General features: G+C 53.1%; 1 protein-coding gene across 2 annotated transcripts in view; it reads left to right on the top strand.

Moving 5' to 3' along the window:
• Window positions 1–4,895: 4,895 nt before the first annotated feature.
• Window positions 4,896–23,445, top strand: part of LOC122923405 — a 48,967-nt gene continuing 30,417 nt past the window's right edge. The window contains exon 1 of one of the 2 annotated variants that reach the window (XM_044274205.1): window positions 4,896–5,012. In XM_044274205.1, the coding sequence (XP_044130140.1) occupies window positions 4,908–5,012 (105 nt within the window). In that variant the 5' untranslated portion in view covers window positions 4,896–4,907. Of the gene's footprint in view, window positions 5,013–14,208; window positions 14,252–23,445 lie in introns of those variants that run through there. The other variant, XM_044274206.1, reaches the window with a different exon arrangement.

Genomic DNA, 23,445 nt, shown 5'->3' with positions numbered 1-23,445 from the left:
GAGTGCTTACTAGCTCTGATGATCCCTGATAGTAAGGTCTGAGCAAGGAGATGACCGGTTCATCCAGGACATGGATGAACCGGAGTCTCACACAGGCCTAGCAACTGGGAATGGCAGACAGTGCACAGCTACTGGATCGGCAGGTAAGAGCCATGAAACAAAAAGCACTTACCTGTCAGACTCCATGAAACAGTACTGGAAGCTGAACACCTAACAGGACACAGCAAAAAAAAAAATACAGGAATCCAGCACATCAGTACCTGCCTGGACGCCCATGCGGAAAGGAAGCATAGTAGTGGCCCCTGGCAGAGCTGCACACAGACATTTTGTTCCCCCTCCGGGGAACCCCAGGGACCCCCTTCCGGAGGTACAGACAAACAAGGGAATGTCTAGCATACATGTTGGACAACAACAAACAGCAGACCACACGTGTATCTACAACTAGACATAAACAACAAATCTCCAAATCAAACCCACGGCAAACAACAACAGATAGAGTAGGGAAAAGACAAGGAGGAGACAAAGGGATGACATCGATGTAGAACTAGGATGGCCCTCAGATTGCATCCAAGAAATCCTTCTAAGGCCTCATGCACACGACCGTTGTGTGCACCCGTGGCCGTTGTTCCGTTTTCCGTGATTTTCTGCGGACCCATTGACTTTCAATGGGTCCGTTGAAAACTCGGAAAATGCACCGTTTGTCATCCGCCTCCGTGATCCGTGTATCCTGTCCGTCAAAAAAATATGACCTGTCCAATTTTTTTAACGGACAACGGTTCACGGACCCATTCAAGTCAATGGGTCCGTGAAAGAACACGGATGCACACAAGATTGGCATCCGTGATCCGTGGCCGTAGGTTACTTTCATACAGACGGATCCGAAGATCCGTCTGCATAAAAGCTTTTTCAGACCTGAGTTTTCACTTCGTGAAAACTCAGATCCGACAGCATATTCTAACACAGAGGCGTTCCCATAGTGATGGGGACGCTTCTAGTTAGAATATACTACGAACTGTGTACATGACTGCCCCCTGCTGCCTGGCAGCACCCGATCTCTTACAGGGGGCCGTGATCAGCACAATTAACCCCTCAGGTGCTGCACCTCCCTCCCCAGTTTTAATTTCATTGGTGGCCAGTGTGGCCCGCCCCCCCCTCCCTCCCTCTATTGTATTAATAACATTGGTGGCCAGTGTGCAGCCTCCCCTCCCCCCCCCCCCCCCCCCCGATCATTGGTGGCAGTGGAGTTCCGATCGGAGTCCCAGTTTAATTGCTGGGGCTCTGATCGGTAACCATGGCAACCAGGACGCTACTGCAGTCCTGGTTGCCATAGTTACTTAGCAATAGTAGAAGCATCATACTTACCTGCTGGCTGCTGCGCTGTCTGTGACCGGCCGGGAGCTCCTCCTACTGGTAAGTGACAGATCATTAAGCAATGCGCCGCACAGACCTGTCACTTACCAGTAGGAGGAGCTCCCGGCCGGACACAGACATCGCAGCAGCCAGCAGGTAAGTATGATGCTTCTACTATTGCTAAGTAACCATGGCAACCAGGACTGCAGCAGCGTCCTGGTTGCCATGGTTACCGATCGGAGCCGCAGCGATTAAACTGGGACTCCGATCGGAACTCCGCTGCCACTAATGATCGGGGGGGGGGGGAGAGGTTAGGCCGCACACTGGCCACCAATGTTATTAATACAATAGAGGGCGGGGGGGGCCACACTGTGCCACAAATGTTATTAATACATCAGAGGGGGGGCGCACACTGGCCACCAACGTATTAATACAATAAAGGGAGGAAGGGGGGGCCGGGGGGGCGCACACTGTGCCACCAATGATTTTAAATACAATAGAGGGAGGGAGGGGGGCCGGGTGTCACGACCATGTTCATGTTGCCCGCGGTCTGGTGTGTCAACCGCAGCTGGGGGCCCTTTATTGATTGCCTCAAGTGCGGTTGCCGCGGACAACAGGTATGCGTGCGGTTGCCTTTGTTTATGTGTGGGTGTTTGTATGCACTTTGAATGTCTGGTGTGCACTGTGTTTTATGTTATGTGTGCACTCTGACATTTTCCCTTCGCCTGTGGCTGCCCGTGGCAACGTGTGGTGTTGTGTACATGTGGTGGCAGTGTCTTGGCCTTTTGGCCGGCTCCCAGGACACGTTTGCTACGCATGTCGTTGTCGACGGTAACAGCTGCAGTCAGAGTTTGTTTGTGTGTTCCCCTTTATGTGGTTTCACTACACTCCCTGGTTAAGGAAGGGTTAACTCCCTCAGTGTGTGTGCACTGGGTGTGTCTGATTGTGGGTGTGACTACATGGGCTATAAAGCTTCAGTTTAGACCTGATGTCTGAGGGGTACTCGAGCCTTGTAGTAAGCTGGAGGCACTCTCCTGGTCCCATATACCATCTGCCAGTGGGGGCCACCCTTGTGGTCATAAAAACTCTATGTCTGGTGTTAGATGATGTCTTTATGGTCTATCTGTTTATTACAACTATGGATGCCCTGGTTACCTGTGTGATATGTGTTGTGTGCTGTGTCCCTTAGTGTTTTGTGGACATCAGTTGTCATGCACGGGTTCCAGTCAGCGTGGCTGTGGCAGGTAGGCTTGGAACTGCTTTAGTACTCCTGCCATATCTATATGTTGTATTTGTGTTCCCTTTTTCCTGCAGCTTGGCCAGTGAGACTCCTGTTCCTCCGTGTCCAGAAGGAACAGGTCGTCTTACCCTGCTCCTAGTCTAGGGCCACCCTGAGGGCTAGCAGGGACTTCAAGGTTCTGGAGTATGAGCCCTCCTACCATCAGGGTCGGCTCATACCGCTAGGAGTCAGGGTCAGATTAGGGATGCGATTAGGAGGTGACCTGCTCCCTAATTCTGTCATCTGGCATCGCACTGCTGAGGGTTTTCCCCATCCTCAGCCATGACACCGGGGGGGGGGGGGGGGGACGCACACTGTGCCACCAATGTTATTAATACAATAGAGGGAGGGAGGGGTGGGGCCCGCACTGGCCACCAATGATATTCAAACTGGGGAGGGAGGGGGGTTTGCCCCCTGCTGCCTGGCAGCCCCTGATCTCTTACAGGGGGCTATAATACGCACAATTAACCCCTTCAGGTGCAGCACCTGAGGGGTTAATTGTGCTGATCACGGCCCCCTGTAAGAGATCGGATGCTTCCAGGCAGCAGGGGGCAGTCATGTACACAGTTTGTAGTATATTCTAACTAGAAGCGTCCCCATCACCATGGGAACGCCTCTGTGTTAGAATATACTGTTGGATATGAGTTTTCACAGTGTAACTCAAATCCGATGGTATATTCTAACATAGAGGCGTTCCCATGGTGATGAGGACGCTTCAAGTTAAAATATACCATCGGATTAGAGAAAACTCCGATCCGATGGTATAAAAGGGACTCCAGACTTTACATTGAAAGTCAATGGGGGACGGATCCGTTTGCAATTGCACCATATTGTGTCAACGTCAAACGGATCCGTCCCCATTGACTTGCATTGTAATTCAGGACGGATCCATTTGGCCCCGCACGGCCAGGCGGAGCCTCCAAAAATCAAGGAAGACCCACGGACGAAAAAACGGTCACGGATCACGGACCAACGGAACCCCGTTTTGCGGACAGTGAAAAAATACTGTCGTGTGCAGGAGGCCTGATTCAATGGCAGACATACCAATGATTTCAGTCTCAGAGCAACAGAATAAGAAGAGACCTGAGAACCACACCCAGCTACACCTTGCTCACACCTTAACCCCGTGCACACCAGAAAGAAAGGAAGACTGCCTTAAAGGGAAAGCACACACGCATGCATACAACACGCTGCCAGCAACCAGCAAGTGCAGAGAAATTGTCACGGCAAACTACCACCAAACCGTGACACTTCCCTTGTATAGCAAAGCCGCATGTTTTACAGGAATGGGGACAGAGAATTAGCTAGGGTGGGTGGCCGTCTAGAAACTATTCTGCATCCCCCTTTCAGTAACTCATATGAGGTATTATCCTCGTAAAGAATCGCTAAACATTTTGTAATAACCTGTTGAATTAGTGTGAATTGTCTACTGTACGTAAGTACTACAGTTGGTTGTTCCAGGGAGTCTATTTTGTTATTTCTTTTGTTATATTGAGATCTTGTCTGGATTTATTATTGACAATGTTTGAAGCTCTGGATAACATCCTATGTGGGTATCCTCTTTCAAGTAAACGGGTGTTAATTGATTGGCATTCCCTGTGGAAGGCAACATCGATGCTGCAATTGCCGAAACGCATAAACTGGTGTTGGAGAGTCAGGATTTGTCTACATGCTGTAATTTTGTTACCACGAATAAAGAAATAAGCACCACAACAACTACATTGGAGTGCTGGAACCGGATTTATTGTTTCATTACCAAAGGACTTACCTGTCTGTCCGTGCACAAGGGGCTGAAAAATCTACTAAAGGTGAGCTGCAATTTCACTATGGACTTTGTTAATCAGGAGTCCACTGGACTGTGAGGATGCTGAAGGGTTAATCGGGCATCCAATGGGTTCTGATAGTAAAGGGTTAATCAGAAGTCCACTAGGCTGAGGGCGCTGAAGGGTTAATCAGGAGTCCACTGGACTGTGAGGATGTTTAAGGGGTAATTGGGCATCCTCTGGGCTATGATAGTGAAGGGGGTTAATAAGGTAAGTGATCGGGAGGTCCTGGCTGTGGGTAGTAGGGGGTTAATCAGGTAAGTGATCGGAAGTTTCTGGGTGTGGGTAGTAGGGAGTTAATCAGGTAAGTGATCGAGAGTTCCTGACTGTGGGTAGTATGGGGTTAATCAGGTAAGGCATCGGGAGTTCCTGGCTGTGGGTAGTAGGGAGTTAATCAGGTAAGTTGCAGTGATAGGGAAGTGCAGGCTCAGGAGGAAGTGTGGGTATCGTTAGCAATGGCTTTCCATCCCCCGCACTCAGCAGACAAGGAGCAGATCATGGATCCCTTGCAGCAAAATCTGTTTTTTGAGGGATTTCTGAGGAAAAGGAAAGACACCATGGTGAGTGGCCCCACACCTATCCTGTATCACATGTACACCTGCCCTATATCACCTGTACACCTGCCCTATATCACCTGTCCGATATCACCTGTACACCTGCCCTATTTCACCTGTCCGATATCACTTGTTCACCTGCCCTATTTCACCTGCCCGATATCACTTGTTCACCTGCCCTATATCACCTGTCCTATATCACTTGTTCACCTGCCCTATATCACCTGTCCTATATCACCTGTACACCTGCCCTATATCACCTGTACATCTGCCCTATATCACCTGTACATCTGCCCTATATCACCTGTACACCTGTCCTATATCACCTGTACACCTGCCCTATATCACCTGTACGCCTGCCCGATATCACCTGTATGCCTGCCCTATATCACCTGCCCGATATCACCTGTACACCTGCCCTATATCACCTGTCCTATATCACCTGTATGCCTGCCCTATATTACCTGCCCGATATCACCTGTACGCCTGCCCTATATCACCTGTCCTATATCACCTGTCCTATATCACCTGCACACCTGCCCGATATCACCTGTATGCCTGCCCGATATCACCTGTACGCCTGCCCGATATCACCTGCACACCTACCCTATATCACCTGCACACCTGCCTTATATCACCTGTCTGATATCACCTGTACACCTGCCCGATATCACCTGTACACCTGCCCTATATCACCTGTACACCTGCCCTATATAACCTGTCCGATATCACCTGTACACCTGCCCTATTTCACCTGTCCGATATCACTTGTTCACCTGCCCTATATTTCCTGTCTTATATTACCTGTACACCTGCCCGATATCTCCTGTCCTATATCACCTGTATACCTGCCCTATATCACCTGTCCTATATCACCTGTACACCTGCCCTATATCACCTGTATACCTGCCCTATATCACCTGTCCTATATCACCTGTACACCTGCCCTATATCACCTGTAGACCTGCCTTATATCACCTGTCCGATATCACCTGTACACCTGCCCGATATCACCTGTACACCTGCCATATATCACCTGTCCGATATCACCTGTACACCTGCCCTATATCATCTGTCCGATTTCACCTGTCCACTATCACCTGTCCACCTGACCTATTTCACCTGTTCGATATCACTTGTTCACCTGCCCTATATTATCTGTCTTACATCACCTGTACACCTGCCCTACATCACCTGTCCTAAATCACTTGTTCACCTGCCCTATATTACCTGTCTTATATCACCTGTACACCTGCCCTATATCACCTGTCCTATATCACCTGTCCTATATCACCTGTACACCTGCCCTATATCACCTGTCCTATATCACCTGTATACCTGCCCTATATCACCTGTCCTATATCACATGCACACCTGCCTGACATCACCTGTACACCTGCCCTATATCACCTGTACACCTGCCCTATATCGCCTGTACGCCTGCCCTATATCACCTGCCCGATATCATCTTTACAGTCGTGGCCAAAAGTTTTGAGAATTACATAAATATTGGAAATTGGAAAAGTTGCTGCTTAAGTTTTTATAATAGCAATTTGCATCTACTCCAGAATGTTATGAGGAGTGATCAGATGAATTGCATAGTCCTTCTTTGCCATGAAAATTAACTTAATCTCAAAAAACCCTTTCCACTGCATTTCATTGCTGTCATTAAAGGACCTGCTGAGATCGTTTCAGTAATCGTCTTGCTAACTCAGGTGAGAATGTTGACGAGCACAAGGCCGGAGATCATTATGTCAGGCTGATTGGGGTAAAATGGCAGACTTGACCTGTTAAAAGGAGGGTGATGCTTGAAATCATTGTTCTTCCATTGTTAACCATGGTGACCTGCAAAGAAACGCGTGCAGCCATCATTGTGTTGCATAAAAATGGCTTCACAGGCAAGGATATTGTGGCTACTAAGATTGCACCTCATTAAACAATTTATAGGATCATCAAGAACTTCAAGGAAAGAGGTTCAATTCTTGTTAAGAAGGCTTCAGGGCGTCCAAGAAAGTCCAGCAAGTGCCAGGATCGTCTCCTAAAGAGGATTCAGCTGCGGGATCGGAGTGCCACCAGTGCAGAGCTTTCTCAGGAATAGCAGCAGGCAGGTGTGAGCGCATATGCACGCACAGTGAGGCCAAGACTTTGGGAAGATGGCCTGGTGTCAAGAAGGGCAGCAAAGAAGCCACTTCTCTCCAAAAAAACCATCAGGGACAGATTGATCTTCTGCAGAAAATATGGTGAATGGACTGCTGAGGACTGGGGCAAAGTCACATTCTCAGATGAAGCCTCTTTCCGATTGTTTGGGGCATCAGGAAAAAGGCTTGTCCGGAGAAGAAAAGGTGAGCGCTCCCATCAATCCTGTGTCATGCCAACAGTAAAGCATCCTGAGACCATTCATGTGTGGGGTTGCTTCTCATCAAGGGAGTGGGCTCACTCACAATTCTGCCCCAAAACACAGCCATGAATAAAGAATGGCACCAAAACACCCTCCAACAGCAACTTCTTCCAACAATCCAACAGCAGTTTGGTGAAGAACAATGCATTTTCCAGCACGATGGAGCACCGCGCCATAAGGCAAAGTGATAACTAAGTGGCTCGGGGACCAAAACGTTGACATTTTGGGTCCATGGCCTGGAAACTCCCCAGATCTTAATCCCATTGAGAACTTGTGGTCAATCCTCAAGAGGCGGGTGGACAAACAAAAACCCACTCATTCTGACAAACTCCAAGAAGTGACGTGAGGGGCACACCTGCACCTAGAAATCACATGGAAGGCCAGCCAAAATGTATGTGTAACAATGATTTTATTAACACACACTATATGTACAAAATGTATATAAATATAAAATGAGGATCCTCAACTTTCACATAAATGAATACATAGATATTAAAAATGCATAGAGATTGAAATATCTGTGCAACAATTTAAATTGACTAAATGGTGCAGACTTGTTATGTTTCGAATGCACAAAGATGGAGGCGCACTGACTCTATTTAAAGTTCTAACTATGGTCAGTGATAGTATCCAATCCTGATCGAAAATGTTTTCACAGCTTATATGGCTTGCTTTGCTGAAAAACCAGCAGCATACATTTTTAAAGTGATTGATAAATTACTTACTTCAATCACTTTAAAAATGTATGCTGCTTTAAACCTTATCATGTATATCGTATCGATACAGGAATCCATAATTTAAATGAACAGTCGCAATCGTATCCAGCCAATACGTATGTGTTCATACTATCAGATTATTATGTATACTGTTGAATCCACACATATATACACACATCGGTATCGTCATGATAAAAAACCAAAGGATCAGGGAATCCATACCCGGGTTTTCTAAACCTCCCGATGACGTCTAAACAATGCACAATGAGAGGAGAGACTTAGCCCTATATAAACCTTCACATAACAGACGAGACTTGACCACTGAGGAAGGAGTCACTGCCAACTCCGAAACGCGTCTGGTATCAAGTCTCAACTAAAAAGGAAAAAAGCCGCAGCGGATTTACCTGCGCACTACTACAGAACTTCCGGAAGCGCTTATCCACACATTGGACAGAAAGGAACACAAGCGGTGAAGTGCCTTGAACTAAAGACACTAAACAACGCCGAAATCTACATCGGGTCCCGAATACGTTTGACCCCGGCGTCTCAATCACTGCTTATCCTGTCCCAACAATCCGCTCGTCAGTTAAAAAGAACGGACCGGAACCCAGACCACCGATGCTGTAACACGTGGGACGCTACGCTAAGCACGGAGGATCGGGTATTGTACCACATCAGAACAGTGAGTAATGTGGGTACATTAAGTACGGTTTAACAGCAGTTTCAGGGACATGTGCTGTGAAGAAACCTCACTATAAAGACTGTTCATACAAACACCTTTACCGGCCACACAGGTGCGGCATTATTAGACTATACACCAGCTACACAGAGCGGTTTTTCAGCAAAGCAAGCCATATAAGCTGTGAAAACATTTTCGATCAGGATTGGATACTATCACTGACCATAGTTAGAACTTTAAATAGAGTCAGTGCGCCTCCATCTTTGTGCATTCGAAACATAACAAGTCTGCACCATTTAGTCAATTTAAATTGTTGCACAGATATTTCAATCTCTATGCATTTTTAATATCTATGTATTCATTTATGTGAAAGTTGAGGATCCTCATTTTATATTTATATACATTTTGTACATATAGTGTGTGTTAATAAAATCATTGTTACACATACATTTTGGCTGGCCTTCCATGTGATTTCTAGGTGCAGGTGTGCCCCTCACGTCACTTTTATTCGTATTTAATTATTCTGAAAGATTGGGGATATCTTTTTTTGGGGGAGCACCCTTGCGTTGTGATTGACAGAGTGAGCCAATCCATCTATTTAAACTCCAAGAAGTGATTATGAAAGAATGGGTCGCTATCAGTCAGGAATTGGCCCAGAAGCTGATTGAGAGCATGCCCAGTCGGATTGCAGAGGTCCTGAAAAAGAAGGGCCAACACTGCAAATACTGACTCTGCATAAATGTCATGTAATTGTCGACAAAAGCCTCTGAAACGTATGAAGTGCGTGCAGGGCTGCCATCAGAAATTTTGGGGCCCCTTACACAGCTCAAGGCCTGGGCCCCCCCTCCTACCCCGCCCCTTTAGAATCCATCCTGACTCCACCTCCCCTCCACCCCCAAGGACCTACCCCCAATTTCATTATTTTTTTACAACTACAAAGACAGTAAAAAGTGATAATCAGCGATTTCAGTAAGGAATTAATTTTTGACCAAATAATATGAAGCCTGCTTCCACGACAAGGTAGACTCTTTTAAGCAGGACCCTCCACTAACACTAACTACACTACTTGTTCTAATCTGCCCCAGCAATCTTCCCCTGGCACATTTAAAAAAAAAAAAAAAAAAAAAACACAAGGTTTACTGTTACAGTGTTATGGGGGATCTGTGGATGACGTACTGTTATGGGGGGAATCTGTGGAGGACTTACTCTTATGGGGGGAATATGTGGATGACTTACTGTTATGGGGGGAATCTGTGGATGACACACTGTTATGGGGGGAATCTGTGGAGGACTTACTCTTATGGGGGGAATATGTGGATGACTTACTGTTATGGGGGGAATCTGTGGATGACACACTGTTATGGGGGATCTGTGGAGGACACACTGTTATGGGGGATCTATCTGTGGATGACACTGTTATGGGGAATCTGTGGATGACACTGTTATGGGGGATCTGTGGATGACACTGTTATGGGGATCTGTGGATGACACTGTTATGGGGAATCTGTGGATGACACACTGTTATGAAGGATCTGTGGATGACACTGTTATGGGGGATCTGTGGATGACACACTGTTATGAGGAATCTCTGGATGACGCACTGTTATGAGGAATCTGTGGCTGACACTGTTATGGGGGGATCTGTGGATGACACTGTTATGAGGATCTGTGGATGACACACTGTTATGGGGGATCTGTGGATGACACATTGTTATGGGGGATCTGTGGGTGATGCACTGTTATGAGGGGATCTGTGGATGACACTCAACCACTCTCAAACCCAACTGGTCAAACTTGTTAAATGGATCACAAACACAATATGCACAATAACACCCCCCACCCCCTCCAACACTTAATTAACCCCTTCATGGCCTAAACATTTTTTTCAAAGCTGAACACAAAGCTAAATAGGGCTGGGTGGGCTGGCAAGGGAGGGGTTAATAACATCATGGCCCTGTGGGATAATCCAGAAAACAGCTTTGCATTTTACCCCTGAGCAAAGACCACACAACAAGTAGGACATGCAGTACTTTTAGTCCGGCGGCCTTTCGCCATGCACTGCCGGATATCCACCCCCGTCCCCATTATAGTCAATGGGGACGGAGCGGTGGTCCGGCGAAATAACGGCAGGACGGATCTGACAGGGTGAACAGCCTGTCGGATCCGTCCTGCCGCTAGTGTGAAAGTAGCCTTACAATCTCATGGCTTCTGAGCAACAGATCGCGTGGTCTTCACAGTCATCTGTCCCTTCTCTTATCTCTCTGCTCCTGTCCCTTAAAGGGGTTGTCCAGGTTCAGAGCTGAACCTGGACATCCCTCCATTTTCACCCCGGCAGCCCCCCTGACATGAGCATCGGAGCAGTTCATGCTCCGATGCTCTCCTTTGCCCTGCGCTAAATCGCGCAGGGCAAAGGCATTTTTCTGAGTTCCGGTGACGTACCGGGGCTCTCTATGGGGCTGACAGGAACCCCGGTGACGTCACCGGCACTGATGGGCGGGATTTGGCTCTGCCCTAGCCAGTAAAACGGCTAGGGCAGAGCTAAAGCCCGCCCCTCAGAGCCGGTGACGTCACCGAACACACTGCTGGGCGGAAGTTACCGCCCGGCAGTGTGTTATTGAAAACACAAGAGCCTGTGCCCTGCGCGATCTAGCGCAGGGCACGGGAGCGCATCGGAGCATGAGATGCTCCGATGCCAGGCTCAGGGGGGCTGCCGGGGTGAAAATAAGGGTATGTCCGGGTTCAGCTCTGAACCCGGACAACCCCTTTAATGTTATCACTGCTGCCACAAAAGCCTCAGCCTCAGTGTAAACTGTTCTGGTGACTCGCGGCTCTTTTAACTCAAAGAATCGAATGAGTCTCTTTCTAAGTCTGATCTTTAGATTCTTTTAAAGGGGTTCTACCACATCATTTTGACAAATTTAGCTGTCCGCTAGTGTCTGCTCTACCAAACAATCCTAATATAATAGCTTTTTGTGCAGCCGTTTCCATAAAAAACGAACTTTTATTGATATGCTAATGAGCCTCTAGGTGCTATGGGGGCGTCTTTTCAGCACCTAGAGGCTCGGTCTACCTTCACAAAATGCCGCCCAGCGCGTCCCTCCAGCCCGCCCATCTCCTCTGGAATGCGATCCTACCTCTGAGTCAGCGGACGAATTCTCGCGCCTGCGCCGTGCGCGTCTGTCTTCGGAGCAGTAAATGTCTGACCGCTGCCTGCACAGACATCTCGGTCATCGGAGCAGGCGCAGTGAATGTCTGACTGCTCCCTGCACAGACATCTCCACTGCGCCTGCGCCGATGACCGAGATGTCTGTGCAGGCAGCGGTCAGACATTCACTGCGCCTGCGCCAAAGACAGATGCACCGAAGACAGAGGTAGGATCACATTCCAGAGGAGATGGGCGGGCTGGAGGGACGCGCTGGGCGGCATTTTGTGAAGGTAGACTGAGCCTCTAGGTGCTGAAAAGACGCCCCATAGCACCTAGAGGCTCATTAGCATATCAATAAATGTTCGTTTTTTATGGAAACGGCTGCACAAAAGCTATTATATTAGGATTGTTTGGTAGAGCAGACACTAGCGGATCGCTACTGTCTGACAGCTAATTATGTCAAAACGATGTGGTAGAAACCCTTTAACCTGTGACTCATCCGATTCTTATTTAGACTCTCTGTACTTGTGTCAGTGACTCAGACTCAGAGCTGCTAGTGCTTGCCTTGCCTCAGCTCTGATTGGTTGGTGGGCGGGGAGGGGAGGGGCTGGCAGAAGCAGCTTCCACTCTAGGATCAGATTACACTCCTCCCGAGCCCCTCCCCTCCCTGCTGCCAGCGGCTCTGCTATTGTGTGCTGTGACTCACTGACTCAGCTCTGATTGGTTGGTGGGCGGGGTGGGGAGGGGCTGGCAGAAGCAGCTTCCACTCTAGGATCAGATTACACTCCTCCCGAATCCCTCCCTGCTGCCAGCGGCTCTGCTATTGTGTGCTGTGTGACTCACTGACTCAGCTCTGATTGGTTGGTGGGCGGGGAGGGGAGGGGCTGGCAGAAGCAGCTTCCACTCTAGGATCAGATTACACTCCTCCCGAATCCCTCCCTGCTGCCGGCGGCTCTGCTATTGTGTGCTGTGACTCACTGACTCAGCTCTGATTGGTTGGTGGGCGGGGAGGGGAGGGGCTGGCAGAAGCAGCTTCCACTCTAGGATCAGATTACACTCCTCCCGAGCCCCTCCCCTCCCTGCTGCCAGCGGCTCTGCTATTGTGTGCTGTGACTCACTGACTCAGCTCTGATTGGTTGGTGGGCGGGGAGGGGAGGGGCTGGCAGAAGCAGCTTCCACTCTAGGATCAGATTACACTCCTCCCGAATCCCTCCCTGCTGCCAGCGGCTCTGCTATTGTGTGCTGTGTGACTCACTGACTCAGCTCTGATTGGTTGGTGGGCGGGGAGGGGAGGGGCTGGCAGAAGCAGCTTCCACTCTAGGATCAGATTACACTCCTCCCGAGTCCCTCCCCTCCCTGCTGCCAGCGGCTCTGCTATTGTGTGCTATGTGACTCACTGACTCAGCTCTGATTGGTTGGTGGGCGGGGAGGGGAGGGGCTGGCAGAAGCAGCTTCCACTCTAGGATCAGATTACACTCCTCCCGAATCCCTCCCTGCTGCCGGCGGCTCTGCTATTGTGTGCTGTGACTCACTGACTCAGCTCTGATTGGTTGGTGGGCGGGGAGGGGAGGGGCTGGCAGAAGCAGCTTCCACTCTAGGATCAGATTACACTCCTCCCGAGTCCCTCTCTGCTGCCAGCGGCTCTGCTATTGTGTGCTGTGTGACTCACTGACTCAGACTGAGCGGCTTCACACGGATCGGTTCAGTGAACTGAATCGATTCAAATGAATGATTCGTTCATGAACTGGACATCACTAGCAAGGAATGATCAATTGCCCCCCTCTAGCGATGCAATAAAGTTCAACTCAAGTCACTGACAAATGAGAAGGGGTAAAAAAAAAAAATTAAAAAAAAAATAAATAAATTATTTTTTTTTTTTTTACATTGGAACTGGCCGGGCCCCCCCCCAGGGTCTGGGCCCCTTTCTGGGGTATTGGCTGTACCCCCCTGATGGCGGCCCTGAGTGCGTGTAATTATATTTCACTACATCACAGAAACAACTGAAACAAAGATCTAAAAGCAGTTTAGCAGCAAACTTTGTGAAAACTAATATTTGTGTCATTCTCAAAACTTTTGGCCACGACTGTACACCTCCCCTATATCACCTGTTCGATATCACCTGCACACCTGCCATTTATCACCTGTACTTTGGAGAGAGTTCAGAGAAGAGCTACTAAACTGGTCCATGGATTGCAGGATAAAAGTTACCAGGAAAGAGTAAAGGACCTTAACATGTAAAGCTTGGAAGAAAGACGAGACAGAGGGGAGATGAGAGAGACGGCTAAATACATAAAGGAAATCAACAAGGTAAGGCCTCTTTCACACTTGCGTTGTCCGGATCCGGCGTGTACTCCACTTGCCGGAATTACATGCCGGATCCGGAAAAACGCAAGTGAACTGAAAGCATTTGAAGACGGATCCATCTTCAAAATGCGTTCAGTGTTACTATGGCAGCCAGGACGCTATTAAAGTCCTGGTTGCCATAGTAGTAGTGGGGAGCGGTATACTTACAGTCCGTGCGGCTCCCGGGGCGCTCCAGAATGACGTCAGAGCGCCCCATGTGCATGGATGACGTGTCCATGCGATGACGTGATCCATGCGCGTGGGGCGCCCCGGGAGCCGCACGGATGGAAAGTATGCTGCTCCCCCGCTCCCCACTACACTTTACCATGGCTGCCAGGACTTTAGCGTCCCGGCAGCCATGGTAACCATTCAGAAAAAGCTAAACGAAGGATCCGGTAATGCGCCGAAACGACGTTTAGCTTAAGGCCGGATCCGGATCAATGCCTTTCAATGGGCATTAATTCCGGATCCAGCCTTGCGGCAAGTGTTCTGGATTTTTGGCCGGAGCAAAAAGCGCAGCATGCTGCAGTATTTTCTCCGGCTAAAAAACGTTCCGGTCCTGAACTGAAGACGTCCTGATGCATCCTGAACGGATTTCTCTCCATTCAGAATGCATTAGGATAATCCTGATCAGGATTCTTCTGGCATAGAGCCCCGACGACGGAACTCTATGCCGGAAGACAAGAACGCAGGTGTGAAAGAGCCCTTAAAGAGGAGAGAATATTTAAAAGAAGAAAAACTGCTACAAGAGGACATAGTGTTACATTAGAGGGGCAAAGGTTTAATAGTAATATCAGGAAGTATTACTTTACTGAGAGAGTAGTGGATGCATGGCATAGCCTTCCTGCAGAAGTGGTAGCTGCAAATACAGTGGAGGAGTTTAAGCATGCATGGGATAGGCATAAGGCCATCCTTCATATAAGATAGGGCCAGGGGCTATCCATAGTATTCAGTATATTGGGCAGACTAGATGGGCCAAATGGTTCTTATCTGCCGACACATTCTAGGTTTCTAGGTTTCTGTCCTGCATTACCTGCCCTATATCACCTGTCCTGTATCACCTGTATACCTGCCCTATATCACCTGTCCTCTACACCTGCCCTATATCACCTGTACACCTGCCCTATATCACCTGTACACCTGCCCTATAGCACCTGTCCTGTATGACCTGTACACCTGCCTTATATCACCTCTACACCTGCCCTATATCATCTACACTATATAACCTGTACTATATCACCTGCCCTATATCCCGTCTACACCTACCCTATATCACCTGTCTTATATCACCTATACACCTAACCTACATCGTCTGTCCTATATCACCTGTACACCTGTCCTATATCAGCCATTACCTGTACACCTTCTCTACATGGCCTATCCTATATCACCTGTCCTATATAACCTGTACACCTGCCCTCTATCACCTGTGTTCTGTCACCTGCACATCTTGCTTATATTGCCTGTTCTTTATTACCTCTAAACATGCCCTATATCAACTGTCCTGTATCACCAGGCAGGACAACGGCAGAGAAGGTGAGGATATAGTAGCAGGGGTATTGGAGAGGCAGTACTTTAGTGGAGGAGGTGAGGGCATAGTGGCAGGGCAGTGGAGGGGACAGAACTACAGCAGAGGAGGTGAGGGCATAGTGGCAGGGGTAGTGGAGGGGACAGGACTGCAGTGAAGGAGGTGAGGATATAGTGTTAGGGCAGTGGAGGGGACAGGACTGCAGTGAAGGAGGTGAGGATATAGTGTTAGGGCAGTGGATGGGACAGGACTGCAGCGGAGGAGGTGAGGGAAGAGTGGCAGGGCAGTAGAGGGGACAGGACTGCAGCAGAGGAGGTGAGGGCATAGTGGCAGGGCAGTGGAGGGGACAGGACTGCAGTGGAGGAGGAGAGGGCATAGTGGCAGGGCAGTAAAGGGGACAGGACTGCAGTGGAGGAGGAGAGGGCATAGTGGCAGGGCAGTGGAGGGGACAGGACTGCAGTGGAGGAGGAGAGGGCATAGTGGCAGGGCAGTAAAGGGGACAGGACTGCAGTGGAGAAGGTGATGGCAGGACAGTAGAGGGGACAGGACTGCAGCGGAGGAGGTGATGGCATAGTGGCAGGGCAGTAGAGGGGACAGGACTGCAGCAGAGGAGGTGAGGGCATAGTGGCAGGGCAGTGGAGGGGACAGGACTGCAGTGGAGGAGGAGAGGGCATAGTGGCAGGGCAGTAAAGGGGACAGGACTGGAGTGGAGAAGGTGATGGCAGGACAGTAGAGGGGACAGGACTGCAGCAGAGGAGGTGAGGGCATGGTGGCAGGACAGTGGAGGGGACAGGACTGCAGTGGAGGAGGAGAGGGCATAGTGGCAGGGCAGTAAAGGGGACAGGACTGCAGTGGAGAAGGTGATGGCAGGACAGTAGAGGGGACAGGACTGCAGCGGAGGAGGTGATGGCATAGTGACAGGGCAGTGGAGGGGACAGAACTACAGCAGAGGAGGTGAGGGCATAGTGGCAGGGGTAGTGGAGGGGACAGGACTGCAGTGAAGGAGGTGAGGATATAGTGTTAGGGCAGTGGATGGGACAGGACTGCAGCAGAGGAGGTGAGGGAAGAGTGGCAGGGCAGTAGAGGGGACAGGACTGCAGCAGAGGAGGTGAGGGCATGGTGGCAGGGCAGTGGAGGGGACAGGACTGCAGTGGAGGAGGAGAGGGCATAGTGGCAGGGCAGTAAAGGGGACAGGACTGCAGTGGAGGAGGAGAGGGCATAGTGGCAGGGCAGTGGAGGGGACAGGACTGCAGTGGAGGAGGAGAGGGCATAGTGGCAGGGCAGTAAAGGGGACAGGACTGCAGTGGAGAAGGTGATGGCAGGACAGTAGAGGGGACAGGACTGCAGCAGAGGAGGTGAGGGCATGGTGGCAGGACAGTGGAGGGGACAGGACTGCAGTGGAGGAGGAGAGGGCATAGTGGCAGGGCAGTAAAGGGGACAGGACTGCAGTGGAGAAGGTGATGGCAGGACAGTAGAGGGGACAGGACTGCAGCGGAGGAGGTGATGGCATAGTGGCAGGGCAGTAGAGGGGACAGGAGTGCAGCAGAGGAGGTGAGGGCATAGTGGCAGGGCAGTGGAGGGGACAGGACTGCAGTGGAGGAGGAGAGGGCATAGTGGCAGGGCAGTAAAGGGGACAGGACTGGAGTGGAGAAGGTGATGGCAGGACAGTAGAGGGGACAGGACTGCAGCAGAGGAGGTGAGGGCATGGTGGCAGGACAGTGGAGGGGACAGGACTGCAGTGGAGGAGGAGAGGGCATAGTGGCAGGGCAGTAAAGGGGACAGGACTGCAGTGGAGAAGGTGATGGCAGGACAGTAGAGGGGACAGGACTGCAGCGGAGGAGGTGATGGCATAGTGACAGGGCAGTGGAGGGGACAGGACTGCAGCGGAAGAGGTGATGGCATAGTGGAGGAGGTAATAGCATAGTGGCAGGGCAGTGTAGGGGACAGGACGGCAGCAGAGGAGGTGATGGCATAGTGGCAGGGCACTGGAGGGGACAGGACGGCAGCGGAGGAGGTGAGGGCATAGTGGCAGGGGTATTGGAGGGGGCAGGACTGCAGCAGAGGAGGTGAGGGAGGAGTGGCAGGGCAGTGGAGGAAGTGATGGCATTGTGGCAGGGCAGTGGAGGGGGCAGGACTGTAGTGGATGAGGTGAGGGCATGGTGGCAGCGGTAGTGAAGGGGACAGGACTACAGCGGAGGAGGAGAGGGCATAGTGGCAGGGCAGTGGAGGGGGTAGGACTGCAGCGGAGTAGGTGAGGGCATAGTGGCAGGCAGTGGAGGGGGCAGGACTGCAGTGGAGGAGGTGAGGGCATAGTGACAGGGCAGTAGAGGGTGCAGGACTGCAGTGAATGTTAGGGCATAGTGGCAGGGGTAGTGGAGGAGGTGAGGGCATATTGGAAGGGGAGTGGACAGGACTGCAGCGGAGGAGGTGGCATAGTGGCAGGGGAAAAGAAGGGGACAGGACTACAGCGGAGGAAGTGAGGGCATAGTGGCATGGGAGGGAACAGGGCTGCAGCGGAGGAGGTGAGGGCATAGTGGCAGGGGCAGCGGAGGAGGTGAGGGCATGGTGGCAGGGCAGTAAAGGGGACAGGACGTGGCAGGGGCAGCGGAGGAGGTGAGGGCATGGTGGCAGGGGAGGGGACAGGACTGCAGCAGAGAAGATGATGGCATAGTGGCAGGGCAGTGGAGGGGACAGAACTACAGAGGAGGAGGTGAGGGCATAGTGGCAGGGCAGTAGAAGGGGCAGGACTGCAGTGGGGAAAGTGAGGGAATAGTGGCAGGGGTAGCGAAGGGGCGGGACTGCAGCGGAGTAGGTGAGAACATAGTGGCAGGGCAGTGGAGGGGGCAGGACTGCAGAGGAGGAGGTGAGGGATGAGTGGCAGGGGTAGTGAAGGGGATAGGACAACAGCGGAGTAGGTGAGAACATAGTGGCAGGGCAGTGGAGGGGCCAGGACTGCAGCGGAGGAGGTGAGGACATAGTGGCAGGGCAGTGGAGGGGACAGCACTGCAGTGGAGGAGGTGAGGGCATAGTGGCAGGGGTAGTGGAGGGGATAGGACTACAGTGGAGTAGGTGAGAACATAGTGGCAGGGCAGTGGAGGGGACAGGACTGCAGAGGAGGAGGTGAGGGATGAGTGGCAGGGGTAGTGAAGGGGACAGGACTGCAGCGAATGAGGTGAGGACATAGTGGCAGGGCAGTGGAGGGGACAGGACTGCAGCGGAGGAGGTGAGGGCATAGTGGCAGGGGTAGTGGAGGAGGTGAGGGCATGGTGGCAGGGGAGGGGACAGGACTGCAGCGGAGGAGGTGAGGGCATAGTGGCAGGGCAGTGGATGAGACAGGATTGCAGTGGGGAAAGTGAGGGCATAGTGGCAGGGCAGTGAAGGGGCAAGACTGCAGCAGAGGGGGTGAAAACATAGTGGCAGGGCAGTGGAGGGGGCAGGACTGCAGTGGAGGAAGTGAGGGCAGAGTGGCAGGGGTAGTGGAGGGGATAGGACTACAGCGGAGTAGGTGAGAACATAGTGTCAGGGCAGTGGAGGGGGCAGGACTGCAGAGGAGGAGGTGAGGGATGAGTGGCAGGGCAGTGGAGGGGACAAGACTGCAGCGGAGGAGGTGTGGGCATGGTGGCAGGGGTAGTGGAGGAGGTGAGGGCATAGTGGCAGGGCAGTGGAGGGGACAGGACTGGAGCAGAGGAGGTGTGGGCATGGTGGCAGGGGTAGTGGAGGAGGTGAGGGCATGGTGGCAGGGCAGTGGAGGGGACAGGACTGCAGAGGAGGAGGTGAGGGCATGGTGGCAGGGGTAGTGGAGGAGGTGTGGGCATGGTGGCAGGGGTAGTGGAGGAGGTGAGGGCATGGTGGCAGGGCAGTAAAGGGGACAGGACTGCAGCAGAGGAGGTGTGGGCATGGTGGCAGGGGTAGTGGAGGAGGTGAGGGCATAGTGGCAGGGCAGTGGAGGGGACAGGACTGGAGCAGAGGAGGTGTGGGCATGGTGGCAGGGGTAGTGGAGGAGGTGAGGGCATGGTGGCAGGGCAGTGGAGGGGACAGGACTGCAGAGGAGGAGGTGAGGGCATGGTGGCAGGGGTAGTGGAGGAGGTGTGGGCATGGTGGCAGGGGTAGTGGAGGAGGTGAGGGCATGGGGGCAGGGCAGTAAAGGGGACAGGACTGCAGCGGAGGAGGTGAGGGAAGAGTGGCAGGGCAGTAGAGGGGACAGGACTGCAGCAGAGGAGGTGAGGGCATGGTGGCAGGGCAGTGGAGGGGACAGGACTGCAGTGGAGGAGGAGAGGGCATAGTGGCAGGGCAGTAAAGGGGACAGGACTGCAGTGGAGGAGGAGAGGGCATAGTGGCAGGGCAGTGGAGGGGACAGGACTGCAGTGGAGGAGGAGAGGGCATAGTGGCAGGGCAGTAAAGGGGACAGGACTGCAGTGGAGAAGGTGATGGCAGGACAGTAGAGGGGACAGGACTGCAGCAGAGGAGGTGAGGGCATGGTGGCAGGACAGTGGAGGGGACAGGACTGCAGTGGAGGAGGAGAGGGCATAGTGGCAGGGCAGTAAAGGGGACAGGACTGCAGTGGAGAAGGTGATGGCAGGACAGTAGAGGGGACAGGACTGCAGCGGAGGAGGTGATGGCATAGTGGCAGGGCAGTAGAGGGGACAGGACTGCAGCAGAGGAGGTGAGGGCATAGTGGCAGGGCAGTGGAGGGGACAGGACTGCAGTGGAGGAGGAGAGGGCATAGTGGCAGGGCAGTAAAGGGGACAGGACTGCAGTGGAGAAGGTGATGGCAGGACAGTAGAGGGGACAGGACTGCAGCAGAGGAGGTGAGGGCATGGTGGCAGGACAGTGGAGGGGACAGGACTGCAGTGGAGGAGGAGAGGGCATAGTGGCAGGGCAGTAAAGGGGACAGGACTGCAGTGGAGAAGGTGATGGCAGGACAGTAGAGGGGACAGGACTGCAGCGGAGGAGGTGATGGCATAGTGGAGGAGGTAATAGCATAGTGGCAGGGCAGTGTAGGGGACAGGACGGCAGCAGAGGAGGTGATGGCATAGTGGCAGGGCAGTGGAGGGGACAGGACTGCAGCGGAAGAGGTGATGGCATAGTGGAGGAGGTAATAGCATAGTGGCAGGGCAGTGTAGGGGACAGGACGGCAGCAGAGGAGGTGATGGCATAGTGGCAGGGCAATGGAGGGGACAGGACGGCAGCGGAGGAGGTGAGGGCATAGTGGCAGGGGTATTGGAGGGGGCAGGACTGCAGCAGAGGAGGTGAGGGAGGAGTGGCAGGGCAGTGGAGGAAGTGATGGCATTGTGGCAGGGCAGTGGAGGGGGCAGGACTGTAGTGGATGAGGTGAGGGCATGGTGGCAGCGGTAGTGAAGGGGACAGGACTACAGCGGAGGAGGAGAGGGCATAGTGGCAGGGCAGTGGAGGGGGTAGGACTGCAGCGGAGTAGGTGAGGGCATAGTGGCAGGCAGTGGAGGGGGCAGGACTGCAGTGGAGGAGGTGAGGGCATAGTGACAGGGCAGTAGAGGGTGCAGGACTGCAGTGAATGTTAGGGCATAGTGGCAGGGGTAGTGGAGGAGGTGAGGGCATATTGGAAGGGGAGTGGACAGGACTGCAGCGGAGGAGGTGGCATAGTGGCAGGGGAAAAGAAGGGGACAGGACTACAGCGGAGGAAGTGAGGGCATAGTGGCATGGGAGGGAACAGGGCTGCAGCGGAGGAGGTGAGGGCATAGTGGCAGGGGCAGCGGAGGAGGTGAGGGCATGGTGGCAGGGCAGTAAAGGGGACAGGACGTGGCAGGGGCAGCGGAGGAGGTGAGGGCATGGTGGCAGGGGAGGGGACAGGACTGCAGCAGAGAAGATGATGGCATAGTGGCAGGGCAGTGGAGGGGACAGAACTACAGAGGAGGAGGTGAGGGCATAGTGGCAGGGCAGTAGAAGGGGCAGGACTGCAGTGGGGAAAGTGAGGGAATAGTGGCAGGGGTAGCGAAGGGGCAGGACTGCAGCGGAGTAGGTGAGAACATAGTGGCAGGGCAGTGGAGGGGGCAGGACTGCAGAGGAGGAGGTGAGGGATGAGTGGCAGGGGCAGTGGAGGGGCCAGGACTGCAGCGGAGGAGGTGAGGACATAGTGGCAGGGCAGTGGAGGGGACAGCACTGCAGTGGAGGAGGTGAGGGCATAGTGGCAGGGGTAGTGGAGGGGATAGGACTACAGTGGAGTAGGTGAGAACATAGTGGCAGGGCAGTGGAGGGGGCAGGACTGCAGAGGAGGAGGTGAGGGATGAGTGGCAGGGGTAGTGAAGGGGACAGGACTGCAGCGAATGAGGTGAGGACATAGTGGCAGGGCAGTGGAGGGGACAGGACTGCAGCGGAGGAGGTGAGGGCATAGTGGCAGGGGTAGTGGAGGAGGTGAGGGCATGGTGGCAGGGGAGGGGACAGGACTGCAGCGGAGGAGGTGAGGGCATAGTGGCAGGGCAGTGGAGGAGACAGGATTGCAGTGGGGAAAGTGAGGGCATAGTGGCAGGGCAGTGAAGGGGCAAGACTGCAGCAGAGGGGGTGAAAACATAGTGGCAGGGCAGTGGAGGGGGCAGGACTGCAGTGGAGGAAGTGAGGGCAGAGTGGCAGGGGTAGTGGAGGGGATAGGACTACAGCGGAGTAGGTGAGAACATAGTGTCAGGGCAGTGGAGGGGGCAGGACTGCAGAGGAGGAGGTGAGGGATGAGTGGCAGGGCAGTGGAGGGGACAAGACTGCAGCGGAGGAGGTGTGGGCATGGTGGCAGGGGTAGTGGAGGAGGTGAGGGCATAGTGGCAGGGCAGTGGAGGGGACAGGACTGGAGCAGAGGAGGTGTGGGCATGGTGGCAGGGGTAGTGGAGGAGGTGAGGGCATGGTGGCAGGGCAGTGGAGGGGACAGGACTGCAGAGGAGGAGGTGAGGGCATGGTGGCAGGGGTAGTGGAGGAGGTGTGGGCATGGTGGCAGGGGTAGTGGAGGAGGTGAGGGCATGGTGGCAGGGCAGTAAAGGGGACAGGACTGCAGCAGAGAAGGTGAGGGCATAGTGGCAGGGCAGTGGAGGGGACAGGACTGGAGCAGAGGAGGTGTGGGCATGGTGGCAGGGGTAGTGGAGGAGGTGAGGGCATGGTGGCAGGGCAGTGGAGGGGACAGGACTGCAGAGGAGGAGGTGAGGGCATGGTGGCAGGGGTAGTGGAGGAGGTGTGGGCATGGTGGCAGGGGTAGTGGAGGAGGTGAGGGCATGGTGGCAGGGCAGTAAAGGGGACAGGACTGCAGCAGAGAAGGTGAGGGCATAGTGGCAGGGCAGTGGAGGGGACAGGACTGGAGCAGAGGAGGTGTGGGCATGGTGGCAGGGGTAGTGGAGGAGGTGAGGGCATGGTGGCAGGGCAGTGGAGGGGACAGGACTACAGAGGAGGAGGTGAGGGCATGGGGGCAGGGGTAGTGGAGGAGGTGTGGGTATGGTGGCAGGGGTAGTGGAGGAGGTGAGGGCATGGTGGCAGGGGTAGTGGAGGAGGTGTGGGCATGGTGGCAGGGGTAGTGGAGGAGGTGAGGGCATGGTGGCAGGGCAGTGGAGGGGACAGGACTACAGAGGAGGAGGTGAGGGCATGGTGGCAGGGGTAGTGGAGGAGGTGTGGGTATGGTGGC

Source organism: Bufo gargarizans, unplaced genomic scaffold, assembly GCF_014858855.1.
Source record: "Bufo gargarizans isolate SCDJY-AF-19 unplaced genomic scaffold, ASM1485885v1 original_scaffold_1577_pilon, whole genome shotgun sequence".
Classification (NCBI taxonomy): Eukaryota; Metazoa; Chordata; class Amphibia; order Anura; family Bufonidae; genus Bufo; species Bufo gargarizans.
The sequence above is the reverse complement of the archived record's forward strand: the minus strand, read 5'-3'. Positions and strand labels throughout refer to the sequence as shown.